Raw genomic sequence first — 16166 nt, 5'->3', positions numbered from 1 at the left:
CTGTCGACGATAAGGCCAAGTTTAAATACACCTTGGTTCGTGCATAGAGGAAGGACACAGGAGGAGTTTCAACTCTGGCACTTCAAAGTGTTCAATGATCGTCGCCGCCAAGTCAGATGAATAATAGAAAACATTCCCAAAATGCTCGATTAGTGCCTGTATCTTAGCCAGACAAGCGGGGCCAGTAATAACCTAACAATACTTCTCGTGTTTTGCTTGCAAAGAAATACAAATTATTGCTGTGACCAGGAAATAGCGAGAGAAAAATCCCTGATGTTAGGTTTACTTTTGCCATCGTGAATAAACTTTTGTAATTTTGATACACTGTTCCATTATCCATGCAAAGTTTGTAATTATATTCTCCCTCCAATACATCAGTGTTCAAAGACTTGGTACGAATTTGGCAAAGACTGGCAAACAACATGTTGACTACTTCTGGAAGGCTAAAGTTCACAAGGAACAAAATGCGCTATTTCATCAAAGGGGTGATCATGAAATCTCCTAAAAACGCTTTTGTACAAATGCCATAATAAAAATGATTCAAACCAAACATTCCTAAAATAAGACCAGAAAAAAGAGCTCATTAAGGGCAATGACTGTATATATACATGTCGGCAGTCAGAATCGGCGCTAGCGCTCCGGGACCGATTCCGACAGATAGGCCTACGCAACGTGCTGATCGACGTGCATATGGGAAGGCGCCTTACAAAGTTCCTAGTCCCAGCAGTCTAATTAAGAAATGTTTACCGTAGAGGATATGGAAAGGCGCTTTGCGTCGAGTTGTTAGACTTGCTGTATGACAAACCGACGACTGCGTCACATCGGAAGACGGGAGCGTCCAGTGCATCATCTTCGGCGTTAAAACGTTAGGTGTATCGAATCGTTTGACATTTGCCAGGTATATGCATTCTGTAACGGAGCCATCAAGATGACTTGATCAATCATCAAGACTTTGTCTGTTTTAGCTGTTGTTTAAATATTACATTTACAATATGTTGATTCGATATCTTTACGTGTAGGTCTACTACGCCATGCACGACGCGAAGCATGAAGCAACCGTCGGGGTTTCCCCGGTGGCGAATTTGTGCTCATGGGTACTAGGATGATGCACATGATGTACAAGTGTGCAGGAGTTTATTTTTGCATTCAGTGGGGACCCTGAACAATAGAGGACAATAAGGTTCCCGATTCAGGGTCCCCGATTGACAAAACATATGAGTGGTCCTCTAAAAAAGTTTAACTGCACACAAAAGAGGAGCAATCCAGGGGGTCCTCAGTTGCAGGCAAATACAAAAAAAAGTGTGTGGGGATACCCCTATATCCCCCTACGCCATTGAGACGCACGCACAAGGTGTCACTGTGGCAACTGCATAGAGGTCAGTGCTGCAGTGCTGCAGCCAAATGCAGCCGGATATGGGGCCTGCATTATTCGTGCCTGCTATCTGTAGCGCTACAAACCCTACACGACTGGTATCCTGGTTTTGTGTGTATCAATTATATTACCATCCAGGAACCAAGGAATGGTCAGCACCTCTGCGCGACATTGATATATGGAACTATATCCAGAGAATAAGGTACCAGACCACTCTCTGCATGCCACGCCACGTGTTTATCAAATTTAAGCCTTTCTTGTTGATTGGAATTTTATATTGTGTTGAATGTGTGCGTGACAAGTAAAAAAAAACAACACAAGGTCTGACCATGGAGAAATAAAACACATTATTTCTCCATGTTCTGACCCATTACCTCCAGTCGTGGCATTCTTTGCACTCTGTCATGCACTGTTGCCATTCACAGTTTTGTAAAGTAATGGAAACTAACGTCCACTAGTGTGTACATTAAATGTTTTGAACAAAGTTGTTCCCGTTGCCGGTTTTTATTTGTTTTTTTATTTTCTACTTTCATAGAGTGTGGTTTCAAAAATAGAGATCCCAGGTCTCCCCGATGTCTCCACTAATGTTCCACTTCGTGGCAAAGCCTTTTGCCAAGCACATTGTACAGTGGCAGAAAAGTCTGACATCCCCACTGGAATCCATGAATTCCTTAAGCACTGCATGTGGTGTGCAAGTTGCTGACACCATTAAATCAGGTTGGTGTATTGTATACTCTTAAATTGTATTTAATGTAAATGTCAGTAAATTTCTGCTTGGCAAGTCTTAACCACTTGCTGCCTGAGTCAGTTATCAATGTTGACGATGCTGGACTGGGCTAATTATCTTTTTTTTCCCAAAATTCTTTGAAAATTACTCCCTTCATTTACCGGAAACTTGCACCCCCACGAAGGACAGACAAAATCTATTGACACCCGAGTATTTCAGCCAGGCCTGCAGCCTTTTAAAAATCAAGTTAGATTATCTCCACTTTTGAGAGTGAAAAAATGTCGGTACGTGTCTGGAACCGGAATCCCTGGCAGGAATTAATTAAACATACATTTAAGACCGATTCAGGAGAATGGATGCCTTTAATCCTTGAGTTTTCTTCTGTAAGACGGGCCAAGTTCATTTTTGTCTTAAATGCCTAGTACATGTATGTCGTGGAGTAAAATGTAGTCAATGCATGATTGAACTCATATGTCTTCGTTTTAGAATTTCATGTTCCCACCATCCTGCTCATGTTATGGCGTATTCATTGTGTAATTTTTTCCTGATGAAGCTCCATATATTAATCTGGCGTGCCATGGCACATTTTGAGCATTTAGTGAGATATGGTTGAATAAAATTGTCCTTTTTGCAATTGCCATTGTGCTTTTATACATTGGTTATTTTCAAATTTCAGCCCATCAACTCTCAGCTTGCTGAGCACAATGTTAATACACGGTAATATTGTGCAAATTTAATAGGCAATTGTCCCAGATAAATTTTTGGTCATTGACGTTTGAGATATTGTTATCGTAATATTGTCAGATGTAGTACATAGCAAGATATCCATGTACCTGTTTGACTGATACATAATTTTTTTAAGCGCATGTATGCAAAGTAGTACATACAATTATCAAGACCCACTGCCATTGCATTGACACATGGGTGATTTTCTGTTCTACAGATACTCAAGAAGGCAGAAGTCGGACACATTTAGATGTTGAAGACAGAGGTATGCAATTTTACATTAACTTTTCCTTTTTTATTTTTGGTTTTGGTTCACTACATAATGCAATTGTGCTTGTTTTTACCACCTCACTGTTATGTAATGATTTTTTAATTGTCCATTATACAGACAATTTAAGCAGTTTCCTTTCAATGCATTGGCATGAACCTTTTCAGATATTGCTACGGAATTGATGTGTCACTTAAATGCGAAATGGAAAATCTACAGTACAACTCCTTTTTTGTCATACTTTTTAGATTCAACCCACGTCGATGAGAGCGAAGAAGAGCTTGAATGTTTGACAGACTCTCCAGTTGAAGGTATGGCTCTCTTGTTACCTGTTGAAATTTATAAAAGTTTCAGAAATGCATGTTTAATGGAATATGGATAGTTTCTTTTCTTTGTGGGTCATTTTACTCGAGCTTATAATAAATGTATTGTTATGATTATTACAATTTCGGTTAAGCTATTAAAAAAAATGAAAAGTACAGTCGATAATGGCGGTACAGGGCCAGGCATTGAGGATGAAGGTGTTGTAGTTAAAGATAGAGGAGCGTTTTTGTGTAGGATTTATATGGAGAGAAAGGAAAATGTACTTCATTTAGTTGTGAGTGTAGCCAAATTGCTCAGATGGATTACAAGGGAAGGCATGAGAAATTAGTCAAGGTAAACTGCTGGGATATTTGTCAGAAACATGCAGTTGCTGTGAAGGGAAGGTAATAGATACAGCTGATTCTAAGGTGGCCAGATGTTGTAAATACATGTATGCTGCAGATCTGTGCAACAGATGATACCAGGGTTGCCGGCGAGGTAAATGAGAACGTCCATAAGTACCATGGTTTGGCAAAGGACATGTCAAAGTTTTTGGACTCACGCATGAAGGTTATTCGGTTTGTTGTTGGTTTACTTGGTACCATTCTCAGATATCTTGAGAAACACTTTGACGAGATAAGCACAAATGTGATAGTGGAAATGTTGCTGAAAGTAGATTTTCTTGGCCACTGTTCGAATACACTTAAGATATGAGGGTGGGTGATCTGCCCTGTATATATTCCAATGGTATAACAAATAATTGACCGAGATGAGGGGCCTATTTGTTGAAAAAGGTGCCAAAAATCCGTGGAGATTTTTATGGTTTTATGGTTGGAGATGAGCATGGATTGTGAACTTGGCATCATGGTGAAGGGGGATGATCCACAGAGTTTTCCTCTTAAAGATTGATCAATTTGGGCACTTCAGATGCTTGTACTGGTATGATGTAGGAGACTTAAAGGGCATAGTATGTTTTGTCCATGAACAGTGTGTTTGGTAATGTGAATTTTCTTTTGAAACAGGGAACAAATACAAATCTGCTGCAAATTGTTTGCTGTGTCCCAATATTTCTTAGACTTGGAGCAAAAACATAGAACTTCATAGTGATGTTGTGCTTGTACATCAATATCATATAATGTGCATATGTGCATGCGTGTATATGTACATTTATGAACTGGTACATGTGCATGCATGCACATTCATATGTACAGTGTACATATACATGTACATACATGTACATGTGTACATGTACAAATAATACTATTTGAAGATCATGGATTTTTTGTCATGGTCCGGTCTCACCCCTGTGTAAAAATATATGTATCGTTATCGGCCCAAAAAATATTGGCGGTGCCTATTTTACCATCTAAAATGAATTTTTGGTTGGTTAATATCACCCTTTTTCAGCTCATATGTAACCCTGAATTTTAGTTATTTATGGATAGGAATAGTTTTTCTTTTTATGTGTTGTCTGTGATATTTGCTTCACCTTTCTGGTTTGTCATTTCAATTGCTTTTCAGATTCAACCATCCGTAATGTTGACGCTGTCCTTTCCAGTGTGAATGCCAGTTTGGATGGGTTATCTGCTGTTGATGCTCAGGGTATGTATCTTTGTTCCCCAAATGCAGAATTCAGTTTTTGACCTTCCAACATTGACCATAGTTGTGAGTCCCAAGTGAATTTTCATTTTTATTTGAAAAAGTTGTTGCTTTTGTAACTTGTTGGCTAGATAAAAAACTGCTCATGTGGTTCACTTTACTGTTAAACATTTTTTTCCCAAATATTGCTGTTAACTGTCTGTTTCCTGTCCTCAGCATGTTTCCACTACCCAAAGGCATTAGGCCTCCGTGGTTGTCTGTAGTGCATCCCTGTTTTATCACATTCACGAATTATAGACACATTTTTTTCCTCAAATTTGAAGCTTTTACTAGTAGAAGTAGCAAGTTAACTGGATACTTTTGCGGCCATGCCATGGATATTTGTCTTTTTGAATATGGAGGGTTTTTGAAAGAAGTGAGTGCCCATTTAAAACCACTAAATAATTGTCCCTGTATGAGATTTCACATAATACATGTACACGAGACTACAGATGCTGATGTAAGTAGTTTGACAAATAATGCGCATTTAAACATACTTACACACACCTGATTTTTTTTTCCCTCTACATCATCACTATGCTTTCAATGTAGGCACTTTTGAGTTTCCTAGAAGAGAACTCTCAACAAATGCCTGCTATAATGGCTGGTTGTGAAGAAGAAAACCCGATGTCATGCAGAAAGGATACTGGTGGTAGGAAGTCACTCCAGAAATGGAGCCGAGGACACTTGTTCATTGCCTGTGCTGGTGGGCACATTGAATACTGGCAATCCTTGTACAGGTTAGTTTCAGATTATTTCTTGCATGAGTAACCGAAACACTGTATATCATGTTTGTTGTGCCATAGTGTACGTGTGATTATTAGCTGTGTCTTTTTAATCACTTAAAAGAGATGCTGCAAACATTCCTTTGTGTTATTTGTTCCTTATGGGTAATTGCTTAATGTTGATACATGCCTATTCTTGTAATGGATTTAAAGTCCTTAACAATATGTACTTATGCCTAAAACAAGCTCTAGTTTTCACTGTGGTGCTTTACTGTAGGTGAAAGGTGGGGACAACGGTCATGACATATAACACAGGCTAATGCTATAACCATACCAATTCCACATTGCCAAAACATTGTAAACAAAGTGATTGCCTGACTACCGTGAGCTAAACCCATCACAAATATGGAGGGCCAGACACTTTAATTTGAGCACAATCTTGCTGAAAGGCAAGAGCCTCGTATTGGTGTTTGAAAGAAGAATGTAAAAGACAGAGACCACTCTGTTTTGAATCTCAAACTCGAAACGATTGGCTGGCTTTCTCGCTTCAGTAGTCTTTGTTAGCAGCTTAATTGCAAAGAATGAAATGAATTTAAAAGAAAACTGAATGTGACATCCCAACGAATAATACTCTGTTCTTATGGAGCGAATACTACAGTATGTCTCTCATAACATTATCCCTCAACACTGGGTGCCCATCATCTGAACATTCCTGATGCCATCTCTAGTATTCTAGTCTGATGCATGCGTACTCGCATGACATTAAACATGCACCCTTCAAAGCACAATATATCCTGTCTTCTGCCCTCAATGTGATTGGTTCACACAAATGTGCAGAGGCCTAAACATCTCTTCCAAAGTGGGCCCCTATACTGGAGCCGTTTAATGGAAAACGATGTAAAACTGTAAATAAACAGATACAAAATATTTTGAGTAACAAGGAATAAGTCACTAAGTTCCATAACAATACACAATGAAATGTAGAAAATGCAGAAAGTCTAAGGACTGCAAAAAGTCTATTCTACCTAAAGTACATGTACACACATGTACATGTAGGTCAATGTAAAAGGACACAAATAGATGTAAATACATGTACATGTAGAAAGAGTTCATGTACAAATTAATGGGTAAAAATGCAATGTGTGAGGAATGTAACTATGAAACCTCATAAAAAGCAAACAGTCCTGTGCGTACAGACAGATAAAAATGCAACATGCACAGTAGTGAAAATGAAGAACACAGGACACAATGTACCGGAAATCTTTGCTTAAACATACTGGTGAAAATGCATGTACATGTCAAATTACATGAACAGGGCAATACTCCATAACACGCTTCAATTTAAAAAGATCAACTTGTGAAGTCAAAGAAGGCAAGATAATTACAGACAGTTCCACAAACAGAACTTACGATAAAACATAACAGGCACTGGCAAGAATGTGTGTATTGTAATTGTATACAAAATACTACGCACATGAGTGGAGGAGGTGAGTGTGACACTGAGAGGGCTTTATATACCAGAAATAAACCCTAAATTGGACTTATAATAGACTACAGAGGAACTATATATTATAAAGGAAACACAGAAATGGTAAACTTACGGATCGTGCTTGAACAAGGGCTTATAAACAGGTGTAGCAAGTTGTAAAATGTACGAGTGAAGTAACGTGAATGACATGGAGCGGGAAAGTGAAAAGCGATGGTAGAGGGCGCTAGACTAGATTACTGTGGATGAGCAGCCCAAGAGGAGAACTCGAGGCAGAACACTCCCCGCCTGGCATCTGATAGATGTCAAATCTAAAGAACATGATGATAATAACAAACAGCATGGAATACACAGTGAGAATGTAACACATTCATTCTGAGGATGAGTTGCTAGAGTCTCTAGCGAGAAGGAGAATGACTTCAGTCAAGGGTCTCAGGAACAGTCTCTGTTCTCCATTACGGATGATTTTTACTTCAATCTTCCTGACTCTGTCATCTCCACTAGGGAAGGTCTTAGTGACCAACCCCATGGGCCATTCAATCCTCTTGGCTTGAGAGTCTTTCATGGGGACGACATCTCCCTGTTGCAAGTTAGGTTTCTCTGTTTTCCACTTGCGGCGTTCTTGTAGATTCATGATGTACTCTCGCTTCCACCTCTCCCAGAACATGTTGGCCAATCTCTGAACGCGTCGCCACTGACATCTGAAGAGATCCTTGTCATCAAACTCACCAGGAGGGACTGGGGGTGTACCGACCTTCTGCGTGAGGAGCGTCGCTGGGGTGAGAATGAATGGAAGGTCGGGATCCGTAGAAACTGGAGACAATGGTCTTGCGTTAATGATGGCAGTCACCTCTGCCATGAGCGTAGTCAAGACTTCATGAGTTAGCTTGCCTGGTCCCAGCTGAAGCAACATGGCGTCAAGGATGCGACGAGCAGTACCGATCATTCTTTCCCAACTGCCACCCATGTGTGAGGCATGGGGAGGGTTGAATTTCCACTCACATCTATTGTCTATAAGCAAGCGCTCAACCTGTTCCTTCTGACGTCCTGATGAATTGATGCCAAGCTCTTTGCAGGCACCTATGAAGTTAGTCCCACAATCAGACCTGAGCAGCTTTGACGGTCCTCTCAAGGAAAAGAAACGTCTGAGTGCATTCACAAAGCTGGAGGTGTCCATTGCCTCGATCACCTCGATATGTACACCTCGAGTGGCCATGCATGTAAAGATGACGGCCCAGCGTTTGTTGTTTGCTTGACCTCCTCTTGTTCTACGGGTCGTGACTGACCATGGGCCGAACACATCTAGGCCTACATAGGTGAAGGGAGGGTTGGCACTCAGGCGATCTGGGGGTAAGTCTGCCATGATCTGCTCTTGTTGTTTGCCTCGTAGTCTACGACAGGTAACACAGTGATAGATCAAACTGCTGATGACTCGCTTGCCACCAAGGACCCAGAAGCCTGCTGCTCTCACCGCACCTTCGGTCAAGTGTCTGCCCTGATGGCGTACCTTTTCATGAAAGTGTCTGATGAGAAGTGTGGTGACGTGACACTTCCCAGGGATTACAGCTGGGTGAGCTTCATCATTAGAGAGCTTGGCCTTTCCCAGTCGACCTCCAACTCTGAGTAGATCATTCTTGTCAAGAAAGGGATGGAGCTTGATGAGTGGACTGGATTTGGAAATCGGATGCCCACTCTTGAGACTTCTTATCTCGTCTGCATAGACCTCATTCTGTACTGAATGGAGAATCGTCACCTTTGCCCGCTCCAACTGTTCTGGCCTTTGGTGCTGCTGACATTGGTGCCATCCATGACATGGGCTGCCTTTGTCCGTCTGGGAAAAAGAGTCAGCAATGTGGGAGAGTTTTGAAATGGCAGTCTGAAGATCCCTCCAAGAGGAGAAACGTTTGAAGCGCTCACTTCTCAGGCCTGCTTCAGACACAACTGTGGCACAGCTATGTGTAGTCGTCTGGAGTCTGACTTCTTTGTCGTTTTTCGGATGACGCTGCCGATGAGACCTGAAGGGGAGTGGGGCTACCCAACTGTTGGCGTCATCCTGGACAAACTCCTTATTCATGATGGATAGGAAAAGCTCATCCTCGACTGATGCTGCCATCCTGTAATCATCAGGAGATTCTTTGAAGATGTCGAAACCTGCGCTGGCCGACTGTCTCTTAGGAACACACTCGAAGGTCTCGTCTGTCAATGTTTCTTTGACGTGAAGCTTGTTTCTGCATGGCGTCAGGCAGGTAGGCCGGCCGTTGTCCAGTATGCTAGTCTTGTAGGCATGGACTTCAGGCTTGTGTGCTCCGCCAAGGCACACATCTCCAATTACTACCCAGCCCAAATCCAAGCGTTGAGCGTACGGTGCGTCTGGTGGCCCGTTGCACTGGCTTCGAACCTTGTGTGCCTGAATGACGTCTCTGCCTAGCAGCAGGAGAATTTCAGCTGACGGATCTAGTGGCGAGATCTTATGGGCAATGGCCTCTAGGTGAGGGTGATGACTAGCAGCTTCTGGCGTCGGGATTTCGTCCCGGTTGTTGGGGATGGCATCGCACTCAATGAGAGGTGGCAATGAGATGCGGACTTCACCATCCAGCGACTGTAAGGTAAAGCCAAAGGCTCTCCTTCCATGAGTATTTGTTGTTCCAGAGCATGTACGGAGTGAGTACGGGGATGGGTTCCCATGAATGTTAAACATGTCGAAGAAAGTGGATCTTGCAAGCGAATGATTGCTCTGGTCATCAAGCATGACATACACTCTCTTCATTTTGTCAGGTTGCCCTTCTGGATAAATACTGGCTAGGCATATCTTGGCACATGATTTCCCCTGCACACCTTTTCCACAAACCGCTGTACAAGTCGAGGTTGTCAGGGGAGGTTCTGGACGAGCTTTCTCCCCGCCGTGGCTCTCTGCATTGTGCCCGAGATCCTTTTGTGCCCAAGGGGGGTGGGCCATCATGAAGGGCTGACACGTGACGGTCACTGTCACACTCTGTGCAATGAATGGCAGCCTTGCACTCTTTTGCCTGATGAGCAGTGGAAGCACAGCAGCGGTAGCAGATGGCATGTTCTTTCAGGTAGGACTTCCTTTCCTCTAGTGGCTTTCCCCTGAACCCACGACATTTTCTAAGTGAGTGAGGTTTCTTGTGGATGGGGCATTGCCTTTCGGGTTCCAGTGGCGTATTTGAGGCAGACGGCGGAGCAGTGGTTCTCTCTATTTCAGTCTTCTGGACGGAAACCGGAACCCTGGGTTTGGATCGGTTAGGTGTAGGTTTGTCATTCACAGATGTGGTCATAAAAGACGGGAGGAGTGAGAAGCTTGGGTCGTTCCTCATCTCTGCTTGTGAGTAGACGAAACTGACAAAAAAGGAAAAAGGGGGGAAGGGAACGCTGTGCTGTTCCTTATACATCGAGCCTTTTGTCACCCACTTCTCTTGAAGGTAGTGTGGAAGTTTCTGGACAATTGGATTTGTTCCTCTGGCTGTATCTAGGAAATTGAGGCCAGGCAATTTACCTTCGAGTTTTGCCGCCCGAACTTCAGTGAGAAGATCCGCAAGCTCCTGTAGTTTCGTGTATTCTCTGTTTCCTATCTTAGGAAAGTTCTCCAAACGTGAGAAGAGAGATGCCTCAATGGCCTCCGGAGACCCGTATTTCTTGTCGAGCCGTTGCCAAACCAAGTTCAAGCCAGCCGACGGGTCGTCGATGTGCACAGCTCTGATCCTGGTGGCATGCTGTAGGGACTCCCCGCCAAGCCATCTGGTGAGTAGGTCCAGCTTCTCACTAGGTTTCAGGTTCAAGCCTTGTGTCACATTGTGGAAATTAGCTTTCCACGCCCGGTAATTCTCTGGCCGGTTGTCAAAAACCTTGAGCCCAGCTGTGAGCAGGTCTCGACGAGTGAGGTGGGCCGTGAGGTCTGAAATATCTGAACGACTGGGTGCGGGTCCATTAGTCTGGCCCCTGTTGTCGGCATGACAATGTTCGGCCACATTTGTCAGGTAGGAGGGGCGTGGAAAGGTCATTGCGACAGTTGTTTGAGGGGCTTGGGCAGAGAAGCTTGGAAAGTTCTGCGGAGGATGCGGCGGAGGGGCCTGAGACTCAATGGTGATGCTTTCCGGATGCAACTGTCCGTTGAAAATGGGGGCGGCCTTCGAGCCAGGTTGCTCAACAGGGGGCTCTTGGCGACGGTCAAAATGTGAGTCGATATACTCTTCTGTGCGTCGTGCCGGTTCAGCCGAAGGTGCAAGGGGGTTGCTGACAATGCTTGCTCCATCCTTGATGGCTTCGGCCTCCGCAGCTGCCTCCAGTGTCTTGGCGGCAGCTAATGCAGACTCAGCTTCGCCTTCTTCTTGCAAGGCAGTCAACATGGCGTCCAAACGTGCACTTTCCACTTTCATCTCGATCTGACGTTTGGTGTAGTCAGCTCTCGTGCGTGCGGCCTCTGCTTTAGCACGTGCCTCTGCTGCAGCCAAGCTGACGTGAGACCTTGTAGATCGTCGTGAAGCGGAAGATGACGCTCCACACTCTGAACGCACTTCCAGGTTCTGCAAGTCACTGGATCCTTGGGCAGACGACATGGTTGTTACGTAGCACCAGTCAATGGGGGAAGCTCTTGAAGTGAAGTGTCGATCCTTTTACTCTTCTGCCCTCAATGTGATTGGTTCACACAAATGTGCAGAGGCCTAAACATCTCTTCCAAAGTGGGCCCCTATACTGGAGCCGTTTAATGGAAAACGATGTAAAACTGTAAATAAACAGATACAAAATATTTTGAGTAACAAGGAATAAGTCACTAAGTTCCATAACAATACACAATGAAATGTAGAAAATGCAGAAAGTCTAAGGACTGCAAAAAGTCTATTCTACCTAAAGTACATGTACACACATGTACATGTAGGTCAATGTAAAAGGACACAAATAGATGTAAATACATGTACATGTAGAAAGAGTTCATGTACAAATTAATGGGTAAAAATGCAATGTGTGAGGAATGTAACTATGAAACCTCATAAAAAGCAAACAGTCCTGTGCGTACAGACAGATAAAAATGCAACATGCACAGTAGTGAAAATGAAGAACACAGGACACAATGTACCGGAAATCTTTGCTTAAACATACTGGTGAAAATGCATGTACATGTCAAATTACATGAACAGGGCAATACTCCATAACACGCTTCAATTTAAAAAGATCAACTTGTGAAGTCAAAGAAGGCAAGATAATTACAGACAGTTCCACAAACAGAACTTACGATAAAACATAACAGGCACTGGCAAGAATGTGTGTATTGTAATTGTATACAAAATACTACGCACGTGAGTGGAGGAGGTGAGTGTGACACTGAGAGGGCTTTATATACCAGAAATAAACCCTAAATTGGACTTATAATAGACTACAGAGGAACTATATATTATAAAGGAAACACAGAAATGGTAAACTTACGGATCGTGCTTGAACAAGGGCTTATAAACAGGTGTAGCAAGTTGTAAAATGTACGAGTGAAGTAACGTGAATGACATGGAGCGGGAAAGTGAAAAGCGATGGTAGAGGGCGCTAGACTAGATTACTGTGGATGAGCAGCCCAAGAGGAGAACTCGAGGCAGAACATCCTGAATTGTTTGTCTGTTTGGTTTCAAACATTGGGATATGTTGAAGTAGATGTGATAGTGATGAATCTCGACCTGATGTGTTAATGACAAAGTGAGGATAAGGGTGCACTATTTACAGCATGTTATGTCTTGAAATACATTTTCCAACTTCTTTTTGTTGAACTTTAACAGAAAGCATTTTAAAGATGATAATTGACATAAATACAACATTGTAAAATTGTCAATGTTGAAGTTAATAAATTGTTCAAGGATTAATTAATGGGTCACAGTTCATTGAAAGTACGTGTACATGTTTCTGTTTGTGAAATGTGTTCCTTAGCTTGCATTTCCTTTTATTTTCTTAAACTTCAGGTGGGAGTCTCCTTGCCAGGTGTTTTTAATTTTTCTTGCCTGGTTGTAAGTGGTGACAACACTCTATGCTGTGAACAGACTTTCGTTTGGCTCTCTAGATGTAAAAAAATAGTATGTGCCATGCCAAAATCCCACCACCTTTTTTATCTGCATCGCATGGTCTCGTGTAGAAATGCATATACTAATCTTTGTTACTTGAGGGGATATAACCCCATTTTGCCTGTGGTGAAAAATGCTAAAACCACTTAATAACCACTTATAAATTTGTGTGTTTCTAGCCATGTGAAAGACCCCCTCAATGGGAAACATGTTTTCTCTAATGTTATCTGTTCAAATAAATATGGAAGCACCCAGATCGGAGGCAGTATTAATTGTCTTCAGAGCTGAATTGTAACAAGCTGAAAGTGTGTTTTTTTCTGTTAATGATAATTATAAATGTTCTTAAATAGCATCATTCGTAGCAGACAGTGAAAATATAAGGAGCCCTTGCCCTGTGTTCATAGCTACCATGTATTGTTGTTGCATAAGGTAGGTTCCCCTTGTTTTGTCCGAAAGACGCAATTTACATGCAAAATGCACTACTTGGCATGAACGGGTAAAAGCCCTTTTAGCTTTTTATAGTTGAGCCCTGAAGACGAAAGACACTGTGTTGGTTTTGGATGCTTCCACATTTATAAGAACACATGAAATCAAATAAAACATGCTTCCCAGAGGTGCATCAGTTCAAAATCTTACATCATGTTGCTTGCTCGTAAATGATGTAATATGTTTTGGTCTTCTTTCCCATTTGACCTTATGCCATATGTCAATGTGCAAGACTTTCTTCTGGGTTATGTTTTGCTCGAGTGCACATTCCATACATTCTTTCCCTTGCATGGCATTCTTAATGACCTTTTGTGATTTCTTTCATGATTATGAAGTTTGACCACAGTTCTCAACTTAACTCTAAATTTTTTTCTGTTGTACTTTTTCCTAATTTCAACGTGGTAAACTTTCATTGTTTATTGAATGTTGAATGCCTTGGGATTTGTTTTTCATGCTTGGTTTTTTTTGTGCTGATTTTGTGCACAAGATAACCATGAACATTCTTTTTTTTGTCAATTGATAACATGAAAATTATTGTGGAATTCTAATTGTTTATGTACAATTCAGACTTGTCTGTTGACCTGATGTGTCATGGCACAGATGACCACGTTAGGAAATGTCTTACAATACTTGATCTAAGTATTTAAGTCCAATTCCGCTGTTTGGTTTGTAAATATGTAGTTACTAAACGTGTGCTCCTTCAGCAGTGAGAAGTTGTGTAAAGTTTATGTATTAGAAACTTGGACCATCTGTGTTTAAGTGTATTTTGTCTCTACGTGTTTTTAGTACACTTTATGTTGTGACTTTATTTAATGACGCGAAATTTCCTATGTTCATACATTTGTGACATTGCTGCATTTAAAGATTATTTGAAAGATTTAATACGGATTTAATATGGAAAATGGTCTGTTGACATTTGTTGGGGGTCAATTCGAAATTACTAGGGTAAAGGTCCAGCATTAGAAACCTTAATTCGTCAACACAAACGAGTAGTGTGGTATTATGTAAAGTTAACTTGAAAGGGGTAAACCTAAATCATTCTCTGTCAATTTTTACATTGGAAAAATCATATTTCCTTAACAATACTATTAGAAACTGGTTGGAATCTTTCATATAATTATTTCCCAGAACATTTCTTTGATTAATTTACCTTAGTGACCAATGTTAAAACAGTGTCTTGTTTGATTTATATTGTGTGATATTTAATCTGTGTCCAATCAGTGTTTTATTCTTTCCATTTTTAAGTTTTGAATATGAAGTAACTTCGTGCGTTCCCAATTTATCAGTTTCATTATTCTGTTAACATTACCTGACTTACTATTGATTTTGAGATTTTCAGATTCTAATGAATACAATTATTATTTAAAGTGATGTTTTGCCATTTCTTAAACTGAAATCCAATTCTCACACAACCGACCTATGTTTGTCAGTGATTAAGAATATTTTTAATTGTTCAGCAGACCCCTCGAGGCACTTGCTTATGCCGTGCGTGTTGCAACTGTTTACAATGGTTGAGATATTTACAGATTTCATAAATGCAAAGTAATTATGAGTAATAGATGTCTGTGCATTCTTAGCAATATTACATGTTGTATGTTTAATATGATCGTAGACTAGGAAAAGCTGACCAATTCATAGAATATATCCTTACGATATATGGGAAGGGGGACCCCCTGTGTGACTCAAAAGCTACACCCTATTGTGCTTCTAACCGCCAAAATCATACAGGAATTGCAAAGCTTCCGTCCACAAAAAAAATACGACAATAGAGGTGGGGGTTCATTTTGCCAGGTATCGTACACATCAAATGATTAAATGTCTCCAGCATAGGCCAACTGAGAATGATAATCGTGTCCGGTGAACAGTAGTGGGTACCAACAACATGGCAACGTGTTTTGAATGTGTAGAAACAATTAAGCCTCGTGGGGGGATGCTGTGCTGATTGATGCTAATTAACCACTTCAGGTAACCCGATTTGGCTGGCGCTATCGTTTTTGTAGGTTGGTTCACGTTCACAAATCGATGCGAAAACACCAGAGAACAAGATGGGTCAGCTTACACTTACAATTACTCCCACAAGGAATGACTTCATTTGTTCCCACAGAATTAACCACTGTGAGATTTTGTTACCACTGGACTTGTGTCTGACAGTGAATACAAACATCTTTTGCAAATATCTGTTCATTAGTCATTCATTTTTTTTCTTAATGTCCAAACCAACTGTTGAAATTTTACCCTCAATGTCCCACCATACATAACACTTTCTTTAGACCTGAAGTATTTCATTGGAATTGATTTTAGGCGTACGGGCAATGGGGTGAATCAGAATAAGCGTGTATTAACTTTTGGCAAAATGAGTGGGCAGAATTCAGATAAATT

At 41.4% G+C, this 16166-nt stretch overlaps 2 protein-coding genes across 6 annotated transcripts; one reads left to right on the top strand and one right to left on the bottom strand.

Annotated features, from left to right (window-relative positions):
• The first annotated feature begins 1410 nt into the window (after positions 1–1410).
• Positions 1411–15961, top strand: LOC147800340 (uncharacterized). Of its 5 annotated transcripts, none has more exons than XM_087140696.1 (7): positions 1411–1574; positions 1908–2089; positions 3043–3090; positions 3342–3404; positions 4918–4998; positions 5587–5774; positions 13203–15961. In XM_087140696.1, exons 2-6 carry the CDS (start codon positions 1945–1947, stop codon positions 5646–5648), a joined length of 399 nt encoding a protein of 132 aa, XP_086996822.1. In that variant the 5' UTR covers positions 1411–1574; positions 1908–1944; the 3' UTR covers positions 5649–5774; positions 13203–15961. The 5 variants fall into 5 exon arrangements, with proteins under 5 accessions (XP_086996822.1, XP_086996812.1, XP_086996820.1 ...); XM_087140686.1 differs by lacking the exon at positions 1411–1574 and adding an exon at positions 1583–1662; XM_087140694.1 differs by lacking the exon at positions 1411–1574 and adding an exon at positions 1583–1673.
• Positions 6608–10179, bottom strand: LOC147800341 (uncharacterized). The gene is made up of 2 exons (XM_087140676.1): positions 7361–10179; positions 6608–6662 (listed from the first exon to the last, which is right to left on the bottom strand). The coding sequence occupies exon 1, from the start codon at positions 10010–10012 to the stop codon at positions 7616–7618; it is 2397 nt and encodes a 798-aa protein (XP_086996802.1). The 5' UTR covers positions 10013–10179; the 3' UTR covers positions 6608–6662; positions 7361–7615.
• Positions 15962–16166: the final 205 nt, after the last annotated feature.

The sequence above is a fragment of the Acanthaster planci genome, linkage group LG01, assembly GCF_054643075.1.
Source record: "Acanthaster planci isolate LZ-2023a linkage group LG01, COTS_SCS, whole genome shotgun sequence".
Lineage (NCBI taxonomy): Eukaryota > Metazoa > Echinodermata > Asteroidea > Valvatida > Acanthasteridae > Acanthaster > Acanthaster planci.
The sequence above is the reverse complement of the archived record's forward strand: the minus strand, read 5'-3'. Positions and strand labels throughout refer to the sequence as shown.

Coding starts and splice junctions, on each gene's coding strand:
- LOC147800340 (XM_087140696.1), top strand. CDS start 1,945: ATGTCTCCACTAATGTTCCACTTCGTGGCAAAGCCTTTTGCCAAGCAC. Junction 3,405..4,917: donor GACAGACTCTCCAGTTGAAG/GTATGGCTCTCT, acceptor ATTGCTTTTCAG/ATTCAACCATCCGTAATGTT. Junction 4,999..5,586: donor ATCTGCTGTTGATGCTCAGG/GTATGTATCTTT, acceptor CTTTCAATGTAG/GCACTTTTGAGTTTCCTAGA.
- LOC147800341 (XM_087140676.1), bottom strand. CDS start 10,012: ATGAAGAGAGTGTATGTCATGCTTGATGACCAGAGCAATCATTCGCTT.